This window comes from Schistocerca nitens, chromosome 5 (genome assembly GCF_023898315.1).
Source record: "Schistocerca nitens isolate TAMUIC-IGC-003100 chromosome 5, iqSchNite1.1, whole genome shotgun sequence".
In the NCBI taxonomy this organism is placed as follows: Eukaryota; Metazoa; Arthropoda; class Insecta; order Orthoptera; family Acrididae; genus Schistocerca; species Schistocerca nitens.
In genome coordinates, this window is record NC_064618.1 from 246,991,075 (window position 1) to 247,009,330 (window position 18,256).

Genomic DNA, 18,256 nt, shown 5'->3' on the forward strand with positions numbered 1-18,256 from the left:
AAAAGAATAATCTGAAAGCTGGGAATTACTTGACTCAACACCTCTACTGTTCGGTAAGTTCTTACTTTTACTCCTAAATTATTTGCATAATATTCCATGGGAGTATTTTCATTTTTCACAGAGTACATGATTCAGCACACTCTTGGTTTAGTTCCTCTTTAAGAAACAGGGTGAGAAAACACACTAATAAAAACACACACACACACACACACACACACACACACACACACACACACACATTATTCAAACAGAGAAATCAGGTCACCTTCGCTCTCATTCCATGTTAAAGGTTTACTATTTTATTTAAATCAGGAGGCAAAATTAGTTCTTTCTAGACATGATATAAGAACTGGCAGGAGGTAGTACGTATGCAAGCTTTCGGAGCCAGTGGCTCCTGGCAGAATGTTTGAAAGGGAAAGTAGAGAGCTGAAGGAAAAGGACTTGTGAGATTTAAGAAAAGGTGGAAAAGGGGCAGAGTTCGGAAAAATCATCCACAATCCTGGATCAGGAGAGACTTACCAGACAGGACGAGAAGGAAAGACTCATACATCTGGTAAGTCTCCCCTGCCCTAGGGTTCTGGCTGACTTTTCTGGATTCCACCCCTTTTCCTAAACCTCACCAGTCCTTTTCCTTCACCCTAGTTGCTTCACCTTCAACCCTTCTGCCAGAAGAAGGAGCCACTGGCTCCAAAAGCTTGCATATGTAATGCCTTTTATATGTGTGTTCTCCTGCCGCCGTTTGGAAAGTAGAATTTTTATCCATACAATTACATTATGTTTTCAAAAACTGATTATTTTTGTTAATACATGATATAACACATTTGTGATCTAGCATTGTGAATCAATTAATAGGGGGGGGAGGAAGGGGGGGGGGATAAAACACACAAAAAATGAAAAGAGTTCATAGTATAAAGATCCTACAATAGTGAAAACTTAATTCTTAATAAATTATGAGACAGAATTGCTGGTGAGGACTTACATTTGGAAGGTAAAATGTATAGAACTGCCATTAGAAACAAGTACAAGTAACACACTGCCTAGCTTTCAGGCCTAATGGTTTCTTCATCAGGGACGGGTAAGGGCCAAGTTAAATTTAATTCTTGCCCGATAAACTGCTACACCCAACAGTAGATTGATCGTCGGGAAAATAATGACTGTTATTGGCATCAGAGTAGAGTAAACATTATCTACTAATACTGCAATGGGATAGTAGCAAGGATATAAGAAGAACTTTTGTAGAAACTCTGTATATTTCCTTTCTAAAAGATGTTCCCATTTTAAGTTCACAGGTCAGTATCTGTATTTACAAGGGTGCTAAATACAGTATTAGCAAAGGAACCACTAGAAAAACTAATAATGTGCGCAATTTTCATCTCAATAATGACAGAAACACAAAAGAGCTCCGATTTATTACAAAATACAGCTCACACAGTGTGGAAGGAATGAACCATAAGGTTCTTCAAGAATAAATCTGTTAATAGCAGTGTCCAGTTATTAGGATTGATACTCAAAATCATAAGCTGTGATAACGTTTTCAGAAATGAGGAACACAAAACTATAAACTATCTTTTAGAGTTGTTTTTTGTTTAACTCAAAGTTCACACCAAACAAATCAACATTTAACAATGAAAATTAATGACGGTAAAGGCAAGAAGGCATTGAGAGGTTGATAGGCACATAACTGAGACTGAAAATTTAGATAAACTTTTGAACAATGTTCTTCAAACCTAATTAATACAGGTGGCATAGGAAAAGGAAAAAAAAAATGTGTGCACCTGTTTAGCTTCATTTTACTGACCTACATTGTACTGATGATGTAGCTTAGCTGGCGTGTGATACTGGGTGGAGTGACTAAGGGGATAAAGGAGGCATAAACAAGAGTGGATTAGAAGGGGGAGGTACAATAAAGACAAAGATTGTTGTTAGTGGTTGAAGGAGTAAAATGAGTGAAGTGGGTGAGGGGGCAGTATGATGACGAGGTGGAGCGAGGTGAGTGTGGAACAAGAATTAGAGGATACTCTGCCCACCTGGCTTGCAGGGTCCAAGGATGTACTGTAAGGACAATTCCCACCAATGCAGTTCAGTGAAACTGGTACTTGGAGATGGTGTGGGAAAGGATGCATATAATAAAGGTTGCACCAGTTGTGAAGCAGCCATTGAAGTCAAGCAAGACAGAGTGACAAATTCTGCTCTTGGCCACAGTTTGGCAGTGGCTATTTATTCAGGAGGGTAACTGGTTGACGGTTATGCCAAAGCTGTGCGTAAGTTACAGCACAGCTGGTAAAAGATTTCACTGCTTCCACAGATGGCCTGGCTTTAGATAGGATAGGGCAGGACAGAAGAGGACAGGACAGGACAGGACATGAGGATATAGTTAGGTGTACAAGGAATGAGATAGTCAGTTTGGAGCCAGCAGTACATTGGGAGAAGTAGTGTTCAATAGTGTCATTTATACGGACAAAGTTTACAGTACATAAAAGTGATACAAGTTAGAGCATTTAGGAAAAACAGACTAGAGAAAGAGAAGATAAAATCTGATTATGTTTCACGTAAGTGTTCTCAGGAACACAACTTCTCTAAACAGATTTCAGAGAAATTTTTCTAGCACTGAATGTGAGAACAGTTGAAGTTCTGAATATTAAGGTATGCAATATGTTCTGACAAGTGACTTCCTCAGTGCTATACAATTTCTTTAAAAATGCCAAAGGACATTTAAAGTATGACGGAGAAGAACACTGCAAAAACAATATTATACAAAGCATACCTGTCAAACAGTGATGGTTTTTCCTTCTTGACATAATTGCTTGGCACATATCCCGCTTGATTTCGAGCATTCTGAACTCTCCACCAGTGTTTTGAATCATCCAACAGCAGGTAGCGTTCATTCTTTCTAAGATCCAGTTCCTGCGCTCCTTGAGCTGCATAGTCATATTTAGCAACGACATAGCACACATCATCTTGGCTTGTTTTGCCTAAAAAAAGGATAGGTCTCATTAATATAAATTTCAAGAGTAATGAAAATAAAAAACAATTAAGTTGTGAAGTGTACTCTTGACTCACAAGCTAATATGAATGTATTCTTCACAGTACACAAAATTACTAGAGAATAATATGAAATATCTGGAATCCTTCCCAGTAGCCAATGATATTACAACATGCGCAGTACTGATTATAAAAATATACCATGTTTATAATTTTATGTACAACTTCAGCAAGTTACACATTGCAAAAAGGACACTTATTCTAAAAGGACAAAAGAAAATTTGAGCTATTCAACACCAACAATTATAGAGCTGGTAAATATTTTGTCATGATGAGAACAATTGCAAGAAATATTGGGATGTTTGCCTAACTCTTGACAGGTTAAAATGAATTTCAGAAAAGTATTGTTGGATTCAGATCCCATCTCTCTCAGAATTTGTTTGTTGCTATATTCATTTGTTGCAACTTTTTGGAATATGAGACTAACTGAGAAGGATCTCAGCAATCATTAACATATTCTCTGCAAGTGAATATAGCATTTGATATTCCATCATTAAAATGTACCACAGTAATAGCAGAGTTGACCTGAATCTTAAAGGTGGATTCACATCTGTTCAACTTTCTGTACGCATAAGATGCACTGGGATAATGTTAGATTTCTATGCAGCACATATCTTTCACTGGAACTTCAAACTGGGGTAACTGTCCTCGATAGCAAGAATTTGAAACATCAGATCTAACCTTATCATCACTGATTTAGTGTCTCTGTATTTTGCATTTTCCTCCACTATCAATGGTCTGACACAGAAGAGGGAGACAAGTAAGGAAATGGAACCCCATATATTTGATAACAATAGTTCCAGGTTTACTCTTGAAAAATATATGATGAAACACATTGTTACAGTTTATTAGGGCTGTCTAAAATGATAGCTCAGAGTAACTGGTGACTTGCAACTCTGCAAATGATGTGGCCCTTACCCTACTGTGCTCAGGGAATCAAAGTTTCATGAAAGATGATCGCCTTACTTTGAAGAATATATTCCTGAATAAAAAAAAAAAATCTCAAAGTCTCAAGTAGAAATGCGCATCAATAAAGTAAGTTTTGATTTGCAAATGGAAGTGAAAAAACAACATTTAATGTCCTGTGCTTCTTTTATCTATAGCAGAAACTTCTCCTCTCTCTGATTCACAAACAAATTTTAGCACCTAACACCTCTGGCTTAGCCAGCAAACTGAATTCATCGAAGCAACAACAAAATATCCAGACATTTGATACTCTTTCCAATGCTTCTGTTTACAAAATCCCCATGTCAAGCAAACCTTGTTGTTGTTGTTGTGGTCTTCAGTCCTGAGACTGGTTTGATGCAGCTCTCCATGCTACTCTATCCTGTGCAAGCTTCTTCATCTCCCAGTACCTACTGCAACCTACATCCTTCTGAATCTGCTTAGTGTATTGATCTCTTGGTCTCCCTCTACGATTTTTACCCTCCACGCTGCCCTCCAATGCTAAATTTGTGATCCCTTGATGCCTCAAAACATGTCCTACCAACCGATCCCTTCTTCTAGTCAAGTTATGCCACAAACTTCTCTTCTCCCCAATCCTATTCAATACCTCCTCATTAGTTACGTGATCTACCCACCTTATCTTGAGCATTCTTCTGTAACACCACATTTCGAAAGCTTCTATTCTCTTCTTGTCCAAACTGGTTATCGTCCATGTTTCACTTCCATACATGGCTACACTCCATACAAATACTTTCAGAAACGACTTCCTCACACTTAAATCTATACTCGATGTTAACAAATTTCTCTTCTTCAGAAACGATTTCCTTGCCATTGCCAGTCTACATTTTATATCCTCTCTACTTCGACCATCATCAGTTATTTTACTCCCTAAATAGCAAAACTCCTTTACTACTTTAAGTGTCTCATTTCCTAATCTAATCCCCTCAGCATCACCCGATTTAATTTGGCTACATTCCATTATCCTCGTTTTGCTTTTGTTGATGTTCATCTTATATCCTCCTTTCAAGACACTATCCATTCCGTTCAACTGCTCTTCCAAGTCCTTTGCTGTCTCTGACAGAATTACAATGTCATCGGCGAACCTCAAAGTTTTTATTTCTTCTCCATGGATTTTAATACCTACTCCGAATTTTTCTTTTGTTTCCTTTACTGCTTGCTCAATATACAGATTGAATAACATCGGGGAGAGGCTACAACCCTGTCTTACTCCCTTCCCAACCACTGCTTCCCTTTCATGCCCCTCGACTCTTATAACTGCCATCTGGTTTCTGTACAAATTGTAAATAGCCTTTCGCTCCCTGTATTTTACCCCTGCTACCTTCAGAATTTGAAAGAGAGTATTCCAGTTAACGTTGTCAAAAGCTTTCTCTAAGTCTACAAATGCTAGAAACATATGTTTGCCTTTTCTTAATCTTTCTTCTAAGATAAGTCGTAAGGTTAGTATTGCCTCACGTGTTCCAACATTTCTACGGAATCCAAACTGATCTTCTCCGAGGTCCGCTTCTACCAGTTTTTCCATTCGTCTGTAAAGAATTCGCGTTAGTATTTTGCAGCTGTGACTTATTAAACTGATAGTTCGGTAATTTTCACATCTGTCAACACCTGCTTTCTTTGGTATTGGAATTATTATATTCTTCTTGAAGTCTGAGGGTATTTCGCCAGTCTCATACATCTTGCTCACCAGATGGTAGAGTTTTGTCATGACTGTCTCTCCCAAGGCCATCAGTAGTTCTAATGGAATGTTGTCTACTCCCGGGGCCTTGTTTCGACTCAGGTCTTTCAGTGCTCTGTCAAACTCTTCACGCAGTATCTTATCTCCCATTTCATCTTCATCTACATCCTCTTCCACTTCCATAATACTGTCCTCAAGTACATCGCCCTTGTATAAACCCTCTATATACTCCTTCCACCTTTCTGCCTTCCCTTCTTTGCTTAGAACTGGGTTGCCATCTGAGCTCTTGATATTCATACAAGTGGTTCTCTTCTCTCCAAAGGTCTCTTTAATTTTCCTGTAGGCAGTATCTATCTTACCCCTAGTGAGACAAGCCTCTACATCCTTACATTTGTCCTCTAGCCATCCCTGCTTAGCCATTTTGCACTTTCTGTCGATCTCATTTTTGAGACGTTTGTATTCCCTTTGGCCTGCTTCATTTACTGCATTTTTATATTTTCTTCTTTCATCAATTAAATTCAATATTTCTTCTGTTACCCAAGGATTTCTATTAGCCCTCGTCTTTTTACCTACTTGATCGTCTGCTGCCTTCACTACTTCATCCCTCAGAGCTACCCATTCTTCTTCTACTGTATTTCTTTCCCCCATTCCTGTCAATTCTTCCCTTATGTTATCCCTGAAACTCTCTACAACCTCTGGTTCTTTCAGTTTATCCAGGTCCCATCTCCTTAAATTCCCACCTTTTTGCAATTTCTTCAGTTTCAATCTGCAGTTCATAACCAATAGATTGTGGTCAGAATCCACATCTGCCCCTGGAAATGTCTTACAATTTAAAACCTGGTTCCTAAATCTCTGTCTTACCATTATATAATCTATCTGATACCTATTAGTATCTCCAGGATTCTTCCAGGTATACAACCTTCTTTTATGATTCTTTGTATTCGTAATATAAACTGAAGGACTTAACAAGCATATTGATATCACGATTGTTACTTTTTTCTAAATATAATTTTTCTCATATTTATAATTAACCATTACAATAGCACATTTTGCAAGATAAATAAAATATGCATAGTTATATTATCTTGAGGTATTCGTTACATGTTAAGAATATACAAAGGGTTTTTTCCCTCCAGTAAGCCTTGTAAGTAATAGTAGGTGGCCAAAGCCCATGTTTATGCTGCAGCCTCACTGGGGCTCATTGCCAGCACACGTGGCTATTTCTGGTAAACAAAACAACTGCCCATTGTCCAGCCATACATGCAAATTTAACCTGCAGCTGTAGTTTGATCACTGGAGTAGTGTGTGTGCACTTCTCTCTAGGTGTGAATGGCATCACTTATATGCACATGCTGAGAAAGAGATGCATGCACATACATGTATGCCTCTATTTGCACATGGGGCAAGTACAGGGATATTGGCGACTAGGCACAAGGTGCAGTGGTATAAATGCAGATTAGAAAGACAGTAAATTGCTCATTTTAGTCCATCTCTTGGTGGATAGAATGATGATCTGAAAGTTATCACTGATTTCTAGCCCTTTTAATGGGTTCCACATAACTATACGTTATTGCACATTCTCTCTTTACACATATGATGTTTCGATGGGGTGAGATAAAGGACACAGGACTGCCCCATTTTTTTTTTTTTTTTTAAATCCATAATGGCACCATGAGTAGCATTTGTATTGGAGACTGCATCATGCCAGAAAAAGTGAACCCTCCAGATGGAGTTGTCACACTGATAGGAGCACAACATGCTTACAATACGACTATTACAGATCAAATGAAGTCACTTTGTGATTGAATGATAGCAGTGATTGGGGGACAACCTACAAAGCAGTGAACACATCCACTACGTGATGCTCAAGAAAGAATTGTGACTGGCTGATGGCTGGCCACACACTGAACAGTCAACCCAATAAGTTATTTTAATCTGAGTAGTGGCACCATCTGGCCAACCTCTTTTTACTGTGAAGCATGCAATTCTCTCACTCGCTACAAGCAAACTAGTAGTCCTACAGAAAATGTGAACAGGACCTTTTTGTAGGAAATTTAATGCAGTTAAACTTTGTATTGGGATACTTTTTCACTACAGGCCATAGTCTTCATGTTATTAAAGAAAAAAGTACAAAAGTGACCTTCAAACGCAGCCCCATTCCCACAGTCAGCCTCCACTGATCAGGATTTCTAGTATGTTGTTCGTGGCACTCTCTCCTACCACTGTACAAAAATTTCCAGTTACACAAACTAGTCCTGATATTCAACCTTTCTTGGTCTCTACTGACTGGGCTATTACGCCACCTTCATAGTTGGCTATTTAATTAACATTATAATTTAAACGTGCCCCAAAGCGTAATGAGAGGAAATCAAATTCTTTAAATACACTCCTGGAAATTGAAATAAGAACACCGTGAATTCATTGTCCCAGGAAGGGGAAACTTTATTGACACATTCCTGGGGTCAGATACATCACATGATCACACTGACAGAACCACAGGCACATAGACACAGGCAACAGAGCATGCACAATGTCGGCACTAGTACAGTGTATATCCACCTTTCGCAGCAATGCAGGCTGCTATTCTCCCATGGAGACGATCGTAGAGATGCTGGATGTAGTCCTGTGGAACGGCTTGCCATGCCATTTCCACCTGGCGCCTCAGTTGGACCAGCGTTCGTGCTGGACGTGCAGACCGCGTGAGACGACGCTTCATCCAGTCCCAAACATGCTCAATGAGGGACAGATCCGGAGATCTTGCTGGCCAGGGTAGTTGATTTACACCTTCTAGAGCACGTTGGGTGGCACGGGATACATGCGGACGTGCATTGTCCTGTTGGAACAGCAAGTTCCCTTGCACTACCAGTGTTAAAGACTGCGATGGAGCTCCGTATGCCACGGCAAACTGGCTGACACTGACGGCGGCGGTGCACAAATACTGCGCAGCTAGCGCCATTCGACGGCCAACACCGCGGTTCCTGGTGTGTCCGCTGTGCTGTTCGTGTGATCATTGCTTGTACAGCCCTCTCGCAGTGTCCGGAGCAAGTATGGTGGGTCTGACACACCGGTGTCAATGTGTTCTTTTTTCCATTTCCAGGAGTGTATTATGCTACACTAATTACACAGACAATTCGATCTAAACTTAGCTCTTACATGCACAGTAGTTTCACCATCAGAAGAACTAAAAAATACAATGATGTAATTGTTTATTTTATGGTGTTAAAAATACACAAAATTGTTAGGTAAAATTTACACTAAGATCAATTTTATAATCTGTAACTGGTGAACTACGCTGGTATTATAGCAAGGTCAGTTAATGAAGACCAAAGAAGATCGAATGTGGGAAATAATTTGTACAGTTGCAAATTTTTGTACAATGTTAGGAGAGAGTGCCATGAACAACACACTACAAATCCTGGCCGTTGGGGGTTGAGTGTGGAGTGAGACTGTGACTGAAGGTCACTCTGGTACAGTTTTTTCGAATAACTCAAAAACTATGGCCTCTAACAAAAAGTATCCCAGTACAAAATTTAATTACCTTAGTTTCCTGCAAAAAGGTACGGTTTACTTTTTCTGTAGGTCTAAGAGTTTGGGCCTAGTGAGAGAGATAATATGAAAATCTCACACATAGTTTATTTTTTAATATACACAACATATAAATACACATCTAATACATTAATATGTATATAATATATAAAGGGGAAACATTGTTCTCAAAATTCTCAAAAATATTGTAACATTTTTTCTTCAAAATTGAATATTCAGACTGACAGACTATATATTTTTTCAAACAACAATGTATATGATTTCTGTTAAACTGACTCCGGGAAAGAAACTGCTGTGAATATGTGCCATTTCATTCTCTTTCTTGTAGTCAGTTTCAACTACAACAGCAGGGCATGTAAACATTTAGACAAATTGTTTCTCACATATATACACTCTTTCTGCTTAAATATATCAAACAAAAATTATATATATCACAATATACTGATTTGTTTTCTTTCTTGTTATCAGTTTTACAGAAAACAGGGAAGGTGTATCTATGGCTTATCAGCTAATGATTAGAATACTACTATGGAATGTAAATCCTCCCAGAACTCCAAAACTTGCTAATCCTACCCATTCACAGATTAAAACTATGTGAAACACCAGCAATGCAGCAATGAAGCTTCTATCCTCACAGATCCAGCAGCTGGAGAAGTCTCTCTCAAACCCTGTACAACTGATGATCCCAACGAATTTACCCATTCATTTTAAGCAACTGCATTTCCCAATAAAAGTTTCATTTGCAATAACAAACAAGGCCCACAGTCATAGAGAGGGGTAGGAGGATGGAGGGGCAGGTGCGGATGTGGCACGTGTACACACACACACACACACACACACACACACACACACACACACACACACACACACACACACACACACACACAGAGAGAGAGAGAGAGAGAGAGAGAGAGAGAGAGAGAGAGAGAGAGAGAGAGAGGGGGGGGGGGGAAGGGACAGATGAAAGGGAGGGAGGACAGATGGATGGAGGAGGAGATAGACAAATGGGGGGGGGGGGGAGCAAGGAATTTAAGATGTACATCTAATTCCAAAACACATTTTGCAATTACAGAGCATTGCCAGGTTCACTAGTACAAAGATATGATCAATGTGGGATGAATATTTGCTATGTTAAAATAAATCACCAGCAGTTTTTATACCTGTTGTTACTGTTATTTTTTATTTGATTGAATTAAAGATCTGCTTTTTAGAAACTATAGAATGTTATAATGCCACAAATACAGAATATTGTAATTTACAGTAAAAGCACCACCAGCACCACTTTTCTATCCACACTGCTGCTAAAGTTATAATAAAGACGGATTCTTGCATTATTTTACAGTCTATCAGTTGCATGATTACAATAAATCTTGCAGCTAATACCAAACCGAACATTCCGGATCAACTATGAATTATAAAGCATGAGGTTGCCACGATAGACAACCCTAAATGTATCCACAATGAATAAATGTAGGGTTTCTCCAAGTTAGAATGGACAATACGGGAAATTTCCTGATGTTCGTGATAATTTTTATCATTCATAGTTGCCGAATTACGACAATAAGGATTTTTTTTCCCTCTCTAATGGTGCTATATACATTTTTCTCTGGCATTTGAAAGAAACTCTTAAGAGAACGTCAGTGATTTAATATGTATGGGACTTGACCAAACGGTATCAAAATAACAGTGCCGGAAACCACAGTCCCGCCTGTCAGGACAAGGGGCTCCACAAGGCTAGATTGTTACTCACTGTAAATATGACAATACATTGCAGACAGGCACAAAGAAAAGACATTTCCACACTGAGCTTTCGGCCAAAGCCTCCTGCAGAAACGAAAACACACACATACATATTCATATAAGCAAACACACTTCACTCATATATGACTGCTTTCTCCATCTGGCTATACGAGTTTTGCTTGCTTCTGTGGAAAAAGGCTATGGCCGAAAGCTCAGAGCCTAACAGTGTTTTTACTGTGCATGTATGCAACTCGACATGTATGTTTACAGTGAGTAGCAGTTGATTCTTTTCATGATATTGTAGACATTCTAACCTGGACTTTCTGCTATACCAAATAGCAAACACACAATTCAAGTATGGTTCTTGTGTTTATCAGTGTGCCTGAAGCCAATCAATCTGTGTTCTGCTGTCGTAGTAATCAGATAACTCACTCATAAAGCTATTGAGACATCCGAAATGTACGTGACAGTCAAAAAGTCAATATCGTTTATGGTAAATCTCACCAAATCCACTAGAGCAGTAATGTCGTTGTAGGCTGAAGAGTATCCAGATCATGCCAAGCACTCACAATCTGTCTTTTTAAACATTATTTAAAAAAACAAGGATCTACATCTACATAATACTCCGCAATCCACCATACGGTGCATGGCGGAGAGTACCTCGTACTACAAGTAGCATCTTCTCTCCCTATTCCACTCCCAAACAGAACGAGGGAAAAATGACTGCCTATATGCCTCTGTACGAGCCCAAATCTCTCTTATATTTGTGGTCTTTCCGCGAAATATAAGTTGGTGGCAATAAAACTGTACTGCAGTCAGCCTCAAATGCTGGTTCTCTAAATTTCCTCAGTAGTGATTCACAAAAAGAACGCCTCCTTTCCTCTAGAGCCTCCCAGTTCCTGAAGCATTTCCATAACACTTGCGTGATGATCAAACCTACCGGTAATAAATCTAGCAGCCCACCTCTGAATTGCTTCTATGTCCTCCCTCAATCCGACCTGATAGGGATCCCAAACACTCGAGCAGTACTCAAGAATAGGTCATATTAGTGTTTTATAAGCGGTCTCCTTTACAGATGAACCACATCTTCCCAAAATTCTACCAATGAACCGAAGACGACTATCTGCCTTCCCAACAACTGCCATTACATGCTTGTCCCACTTCATATCGCTCTGCAATGCTACGCCCAAATATTTAATCGACGTGACTGTGTCAAGCGCTACACTACTAATGGAGTATTCAAACATTACAGGATTCTTTTTCCTATTCATCTGCATTAATTTACATTTATCTATATTTAGAGTTAGCTGCCATTCTTTACACCAATCACAAATCCTGTCCAAGTCATCTTGTATCCTCCTACATTCACTCAACGACGATACCTTCCCATACACCACAGCATCATCAGCAAACAGCCAAACATTCAGAAAACAACAGCGGACCTACCACACTTCCCTGGGGCACTCCAGATGATACCCTCACCTCCAATGAACACTCACCATTGAGGACAATGTACTGGGTTCTATTACTTAAGAAGTCTTCGAGCCACTCACATATTTGGGAACCAATCCCATATGCTCGTACCTTAGTTAGGAGTCTGCAGTGGGGCACCGAGTCAAATGCTTTCCGGTAGTCAAGGAATATGGTATCCGTCTGATACCCTTCATCCATGGTTCGCAAGATATCTTGTGAAAAAAAAGCGAGTTGCGTTTCACAGGAGCGATGCTTTCTAAAGCCGTACTGATGCATGGACAGCAACTTCTCTGTCTCAAGGAAATTCATTATATTCGAACTGAGAGGCTCCGTCCTTTTACCTTTCTTATACACAGGTGTCACCTGCGCTTTTTTCCAGTCGCTAGGGACTTTACATTAGGCAAGAGATTCATGATAAATGCAAGCTAAGTAAGGAGCCAATGCAGTAGAGTATTCTCTGTAAAACTTAATTGGAATCCCATCAGGACCTGGTGATTTATTTATTTTCAACCCATTCAGCTGCTTCACAACCCCAGGGATGTCTATCACTACGTCCTCCATACGGTAATCTGTACGAGACTCAAACAGCGGTATGTTTGTACGATCCTCCTGCATGAAAGATTTCTCAAATGCTAAATTTAAAATTTCAGCTTTCGTTTTGCTGTCTTCTGCTGCCAGGCCATACTGATCAGTGAGCGACTGGATGGAAGCCTTCGACCCGCTTACCGATTTTACGTAAGACCAGAATTTTCTTGGGTTTTCAGCAAGATCTTTTGCTAAGGTATGACGGTGGTAGTGGTTGTATGCTTCACGCATCGCTCTTTATACATCAGCACGAATCTCTACTAACTTCTGCCTGTCCTCATTCTCCCGATCTTTCATGTACCACGAGTGCAACTGTCTATGCTTCCTGAGCATTCTCCGAATTGCTCTGTTAAACCACGGTGGGTCTTTTCCGTCCGTAACCCACTTTTTCGGCACATACTTGTCCAATGTGTGATTTACAATGTGTTTAAAATTTGCCCATAATTCTTCCACGTCCATCGTACCGGAAGTAAATGAAGTTGATTCATTTACTAAGTGGGATGCTAACAACTGCTTATCTGTTCTTTCTAGTAAGAATACTCTCCTAGCCTTCTTGACTGACTTTTTAACTTTCGTAACCATAGTCGTAATAACAACATCATGACCACTAATTCCTGTCTCAACACTGACACCGACGATGAGGTCTGGTCTGTTCGTGGCTACCAAATCTAAAATATTTCCATTATGCGTTGGCTGTCGATTTAGCTGCTCAAGACAGTTTTTGGATAATGTGTTCAAAAGTATTTCACACGATGGCTTGTCTGTACCACCTGTAATGAATCCATAGACATCCCAGTCTATACTAGGTAGGTTGAAGTCGCCTCCGACTAATATAGCATGATCCGGGTACTTCTGCGATACAGAGTGTAGACTCCCTTTGAATGATTCTAGAACTGTCACGGTGGAACCTGGTGGCCGGTCATAACACCCAACAACTAACTTTATTTCTCCTAGCCCTGTTAAACATGTCCAGATAACTTCACAATCACACTCTACTTTGACCTCAGTAGACACAATATTTTTGTCAACTGCAATGAAGACACCACCTCCTACGGTGTCTAATCTGTCTTTCCAATACACATTCCAACCCTCACTAAATATTTCAGAACTTCCTATCTCAGGGTTCAGCCAGGTCTCAGTCCTGAGAATAATTTGCGTGCCACACGCATCCTGGAGGGCTGCAAATTCAGGAACTTTACTGCTAATATCTTGATAGCTGAAGTGTCTTTATACTGAGCGCGTCCTCATTTCCCTGCCTGCACGTCGACTGATGAGTGTTCATCGGGACACCTCGCACTACTGCCTAGCCTAAAAAACCCCCATGTGCACGCCAGGATAGATTGTTACTCACCGTAAAAATGACAATACATTGCAGACAGGCATAAGGAAAATACAGTTCCACACTGAGCTTTCGGCCAAAGCCTCCTGCAGAAACGAAAACACACACATACATATTCATACAAGCAAACACACCTCACTCATATATGACTGCTTTCTCCATCTGGCTATACGAGTTTTGCTTGCTTCTGTGGAAAAAAGCTATGGCCGAAAGCTCAGAGTCTAACAGTCTTTTCATTGTGCATGTATGCAAGTCGACATGTATCTTTACGGTGAGTAGCAGTCAATTCTTTTCGTGATATTGTTGACATTCTAACCTGGACTTTCTGTTATACCAAATAGCAAACACACAATTCGGGTATGGTTCTTGTGTTTACCAGTGTGCCTGAAGCCAATCAATCTGTGTTCTGCTGTCGTAGTAATCAGATAACTCACTCATAAAGCTATTGAGACATCCGCAATGTACGTGACAGTCAAAAAGTCAATATCGTTTATGGTAAATATCACCAAATCCATTAGAGCAGTAATGTCATTGTAGGCTGAAGAGTATCCAGATCATGCCAAGCTCTCACAATCTGTCTTCGTAAACATTATTAAAAATGTAGGGAAGAACAAACTCTCCATAGGCTTTCTGTAACATTGCATAGCCTCAGATGAATATCTGTTGAGACTCGAGCAGAATTTCAAAGATGCATATTGTTCCTTGCGTGTTACCTCCATTGCAGCGGTAGGCGATACTGAACATATATGACCTTGTCTGCCTGTCACAGGCAGAAACCAAGAGTCCCAACAATGAAACTACTACAGTGTGTTTGTTACACACTAAGCTAACAGAATATCATAAGATTAAAGTTTAGCGCAAAAAATTATGACCGTAATAAAATTATGATCATTCTTTGTTGAACAGCCCTCGTACAAAAAGTGTAAAGTGATGCAACATATCTATGTTAATGTTGTTTGAGGAAGAAGCATCTTTCACAAAATATATGCAACTCAATATTCACAATATGCACTACTCATGAGCTGAAAATCCATGCTGCCTTCTAGCAGCAGATAAAAACAATGCTCTTGATCTACCTATGTTTGGTGCATGTTTTTCAAGACAGCATCAACGGTGCCAATTTTACTGATGGGAATCTAAATACATTCAGTACCTCATGGTCCTAAGATATGCTGCTGCTGCAGTTATTGGAAGACATCCTACTGGACATGGGGAAATCAGTGTGGTACCAACACAACAGATTTCCCTCTCATTCCACACATGTAAATGACAGACCTCCTTAAGAGAACCTTTGGAGACCACTGGCACTGCTATTCAGGGAATGCTAAATGGTCTGTGCACTCACCAAACTTAACTTTTCTATCCTTCTATCTGTGGTGAAAATAATAGGTATGTTAGGAAACACCAACGACTCCACAGGTCATCTGTGCTGCCATTAATTCCAGGTGAAATTCAACTTGCAATGTTTTTTCTCCAGAATCACTTTACAGTGTGCAGTAATGCTCAAGGTTAACATGTTGAACTCTTGAGATGACAGCTGTGATAATAGATAAACAAACCATACCTAAGCTATGTGTTTGCTTACATTTGGTATAATAAGGCAGATTGTGGAACGTCTTCTCCTGACGGAAGGACAGTGGTTTGTGGTGCCGTTATCTTGACACTATTTGACCAAGCCCCATGCATGTTATGTTGTTTAAGTTCTCTTAGATGCTTCTTTCAAATGCCACAGGAAAAAATATATAGTTCCATTAGTTCAATAAAATAAGATCAGTGTCTTAATCCGGTGACCATATATGACAAAAATTACTTGTGAATGTCAAGACATTCACCATATCGCCTGCTATAACTTGGAAAAAAACCACACCTTATTTAATTAGTCCTTCTGGGCATATTTCGGGTGGCCTGTCTTAGCTGCCTTACCCCATATGTGTTTCGCGTTCTTTGCTCATAAGGCAGACTATGTTGCTTTCTGCCTTCCATTGGTACTAACGTTTCACTAATTTTACCTTAAACAACAAATAATAAACTAAACTTAGCATTAGGAGTGAAACTATATGGTCAATGATAGAAAAGGCAACCTGCGGCAGCAGTCATGTCGTGTATTTATTTCAATGCCTCTACTGCATCGCCTTTTGTCTCAGCATATCTCCTAACCAATAGTCCACCCATATGAAAATCTACAACCAAACTGCAGCTGAGAGAATAGTTGACCACCAGGCTCACCCAGTGGCAGGGCATCCCTCTCCATCCCTCCTCCCCTCCTTGCAACACCAGGTTTTATACATTGCATGGGTGGGACCTCTCCTGCCAACATATCTTTCGGATCCCCAATTTCTTCAGTGACACTCTCTGGGAGTCTCCGTTCTACCTCCATCTGTACCAGAGTTCCTGTTTTGCCTACTACTACTCTTTTTCTGTAAGCTTCTTACTCCTCATGCCTCTCCTTCAGTCCTCTCACTTTAGTTAGATTTATAGGCCGACAAATTAATGAATTTTCCTCCACACTGTCTGCTCAGTGGTCTCTTCCTCTCTCGGAGTCGAATGCCACACCCTTCCTGAACTATATCAACAAGCAAACATACCCAATACATCACTATCACTGGTTGCACCTGGGTGAGGACTGTTACCATATTCCAACCCTTTTTCATTGTTGTGTCTCCCTCCCTTCCCTTCGAATGCAGCCTTCCCCTGATCTATTCCTTGTTTATCACTCCTGCACCACACTGTATACTCTTTGCTGGAGTGAGAATCTATGCACGACCAGACTGTGCCCTATTACAATATGAGTGAGGACTTGATGGCTGAAAGGAGGTATGCTACTGCCAAATAGCTGTAGTTTATTGTTCACCATTTTTGGCTACTCTTCTTCTCACAGTATGTAAAATGACAATCCACTGAGCGACAGGATCTCCTGTACATGTTTCTTTGGCTACCATTTATGTTAACTTTCAAGCACACTTTTAATAACTCAAAAGATGAGCAAGGTGCCAGTGTAACCACGATACACTTTACAAACATGATCACTTTACAAACATGATAGATCCCTGAGCAGACCACATGAAAATTAAAATCATTCACATCACAAACAATGTGGTAATAGCAAAAGCAGATTCTAGTGAAGGCTGTGTGAAAACAACTGATAAAACCAAAAATTTAGAGGCACTATTGTGTAAACCTCCAAAAAAGAGGCACCCACTTATGGTCATACACAATGTATCCACTATCACATGTGAAGAAACACCTTTTGGACTCAATATATTGGCAAAATATGGAGGAACACATGCAAAGACAGAACTCTGACAGTGAAATTAAGTTAAAATTCAAGACAGTACCCAGGGCAAACATGTTTGTGCATCAGGTGGTGGATTTCAGCCAAGACTTAGGGAAGCTCTTACTATCAATGAATAGGTTGTACATTGGCTACAGAGCACTGCCAGTCAAGGACTCACTTAGGCATGTGAAAATGTCTAACCTTTTTCAAAGCAGAGAAGCAAGTTTGTGAACACTATGGTGAAGCCAACCACTTAGAGACTGCCCCAACACTACAACAACAAATGTTATGTATGTTCAAGCCCTGGAAATTAATGTGCTGTTGCAAAGAGAAATCGCAAAAACCGACTATGCCCAGTAATCCTCTTGCAGATCAGTGCCCGATTCTGGAAACAACCATCTTAAGTGTGGCAGGAAAGCCAACAGGATCATACCAGGATGAGGAATAATGAAGGCATGGATGACCAAGGGAAAAAATATTATGTTAATGATCAGCAGAATGTGTTATGGTACACTTTTAAAGTGTGCCCAATTATGATGCCCTTTTATTATTCATCTATAACCATTATGAACAAAATCAAACAATGGAAAATCCTGGTTGGAATATCAACAATATTCTT

General features: G+C 39.9%; 1 protein-coding gene across 4 annotated transcripts in view; it reads right to left on the minus strand.

Annotated features, from left to right (window-relative positions):
- Nucleotides 1-18,256, minus strand: part of LOC126260156 (cytoplasmic protein NCK1) — a 71,425-nt gene that overhangs the window by 9,083 nt on the left and 44,086 nt on the right. For all 4 annotated transcript variants that reach the window (XM_049957416.1, XM_049957413.1, XM_049957414.1 and 1 more), the window contains one exon: nt 2,765-2,972. In XM_049957416.1, coding sequence (XP_049813373.1) covers nt 2,765-2,972 — 208 coding nt within the window. The remainder of the gene's footprint in view (nt 1-2,764; nt 2,973-18,256) is intronic.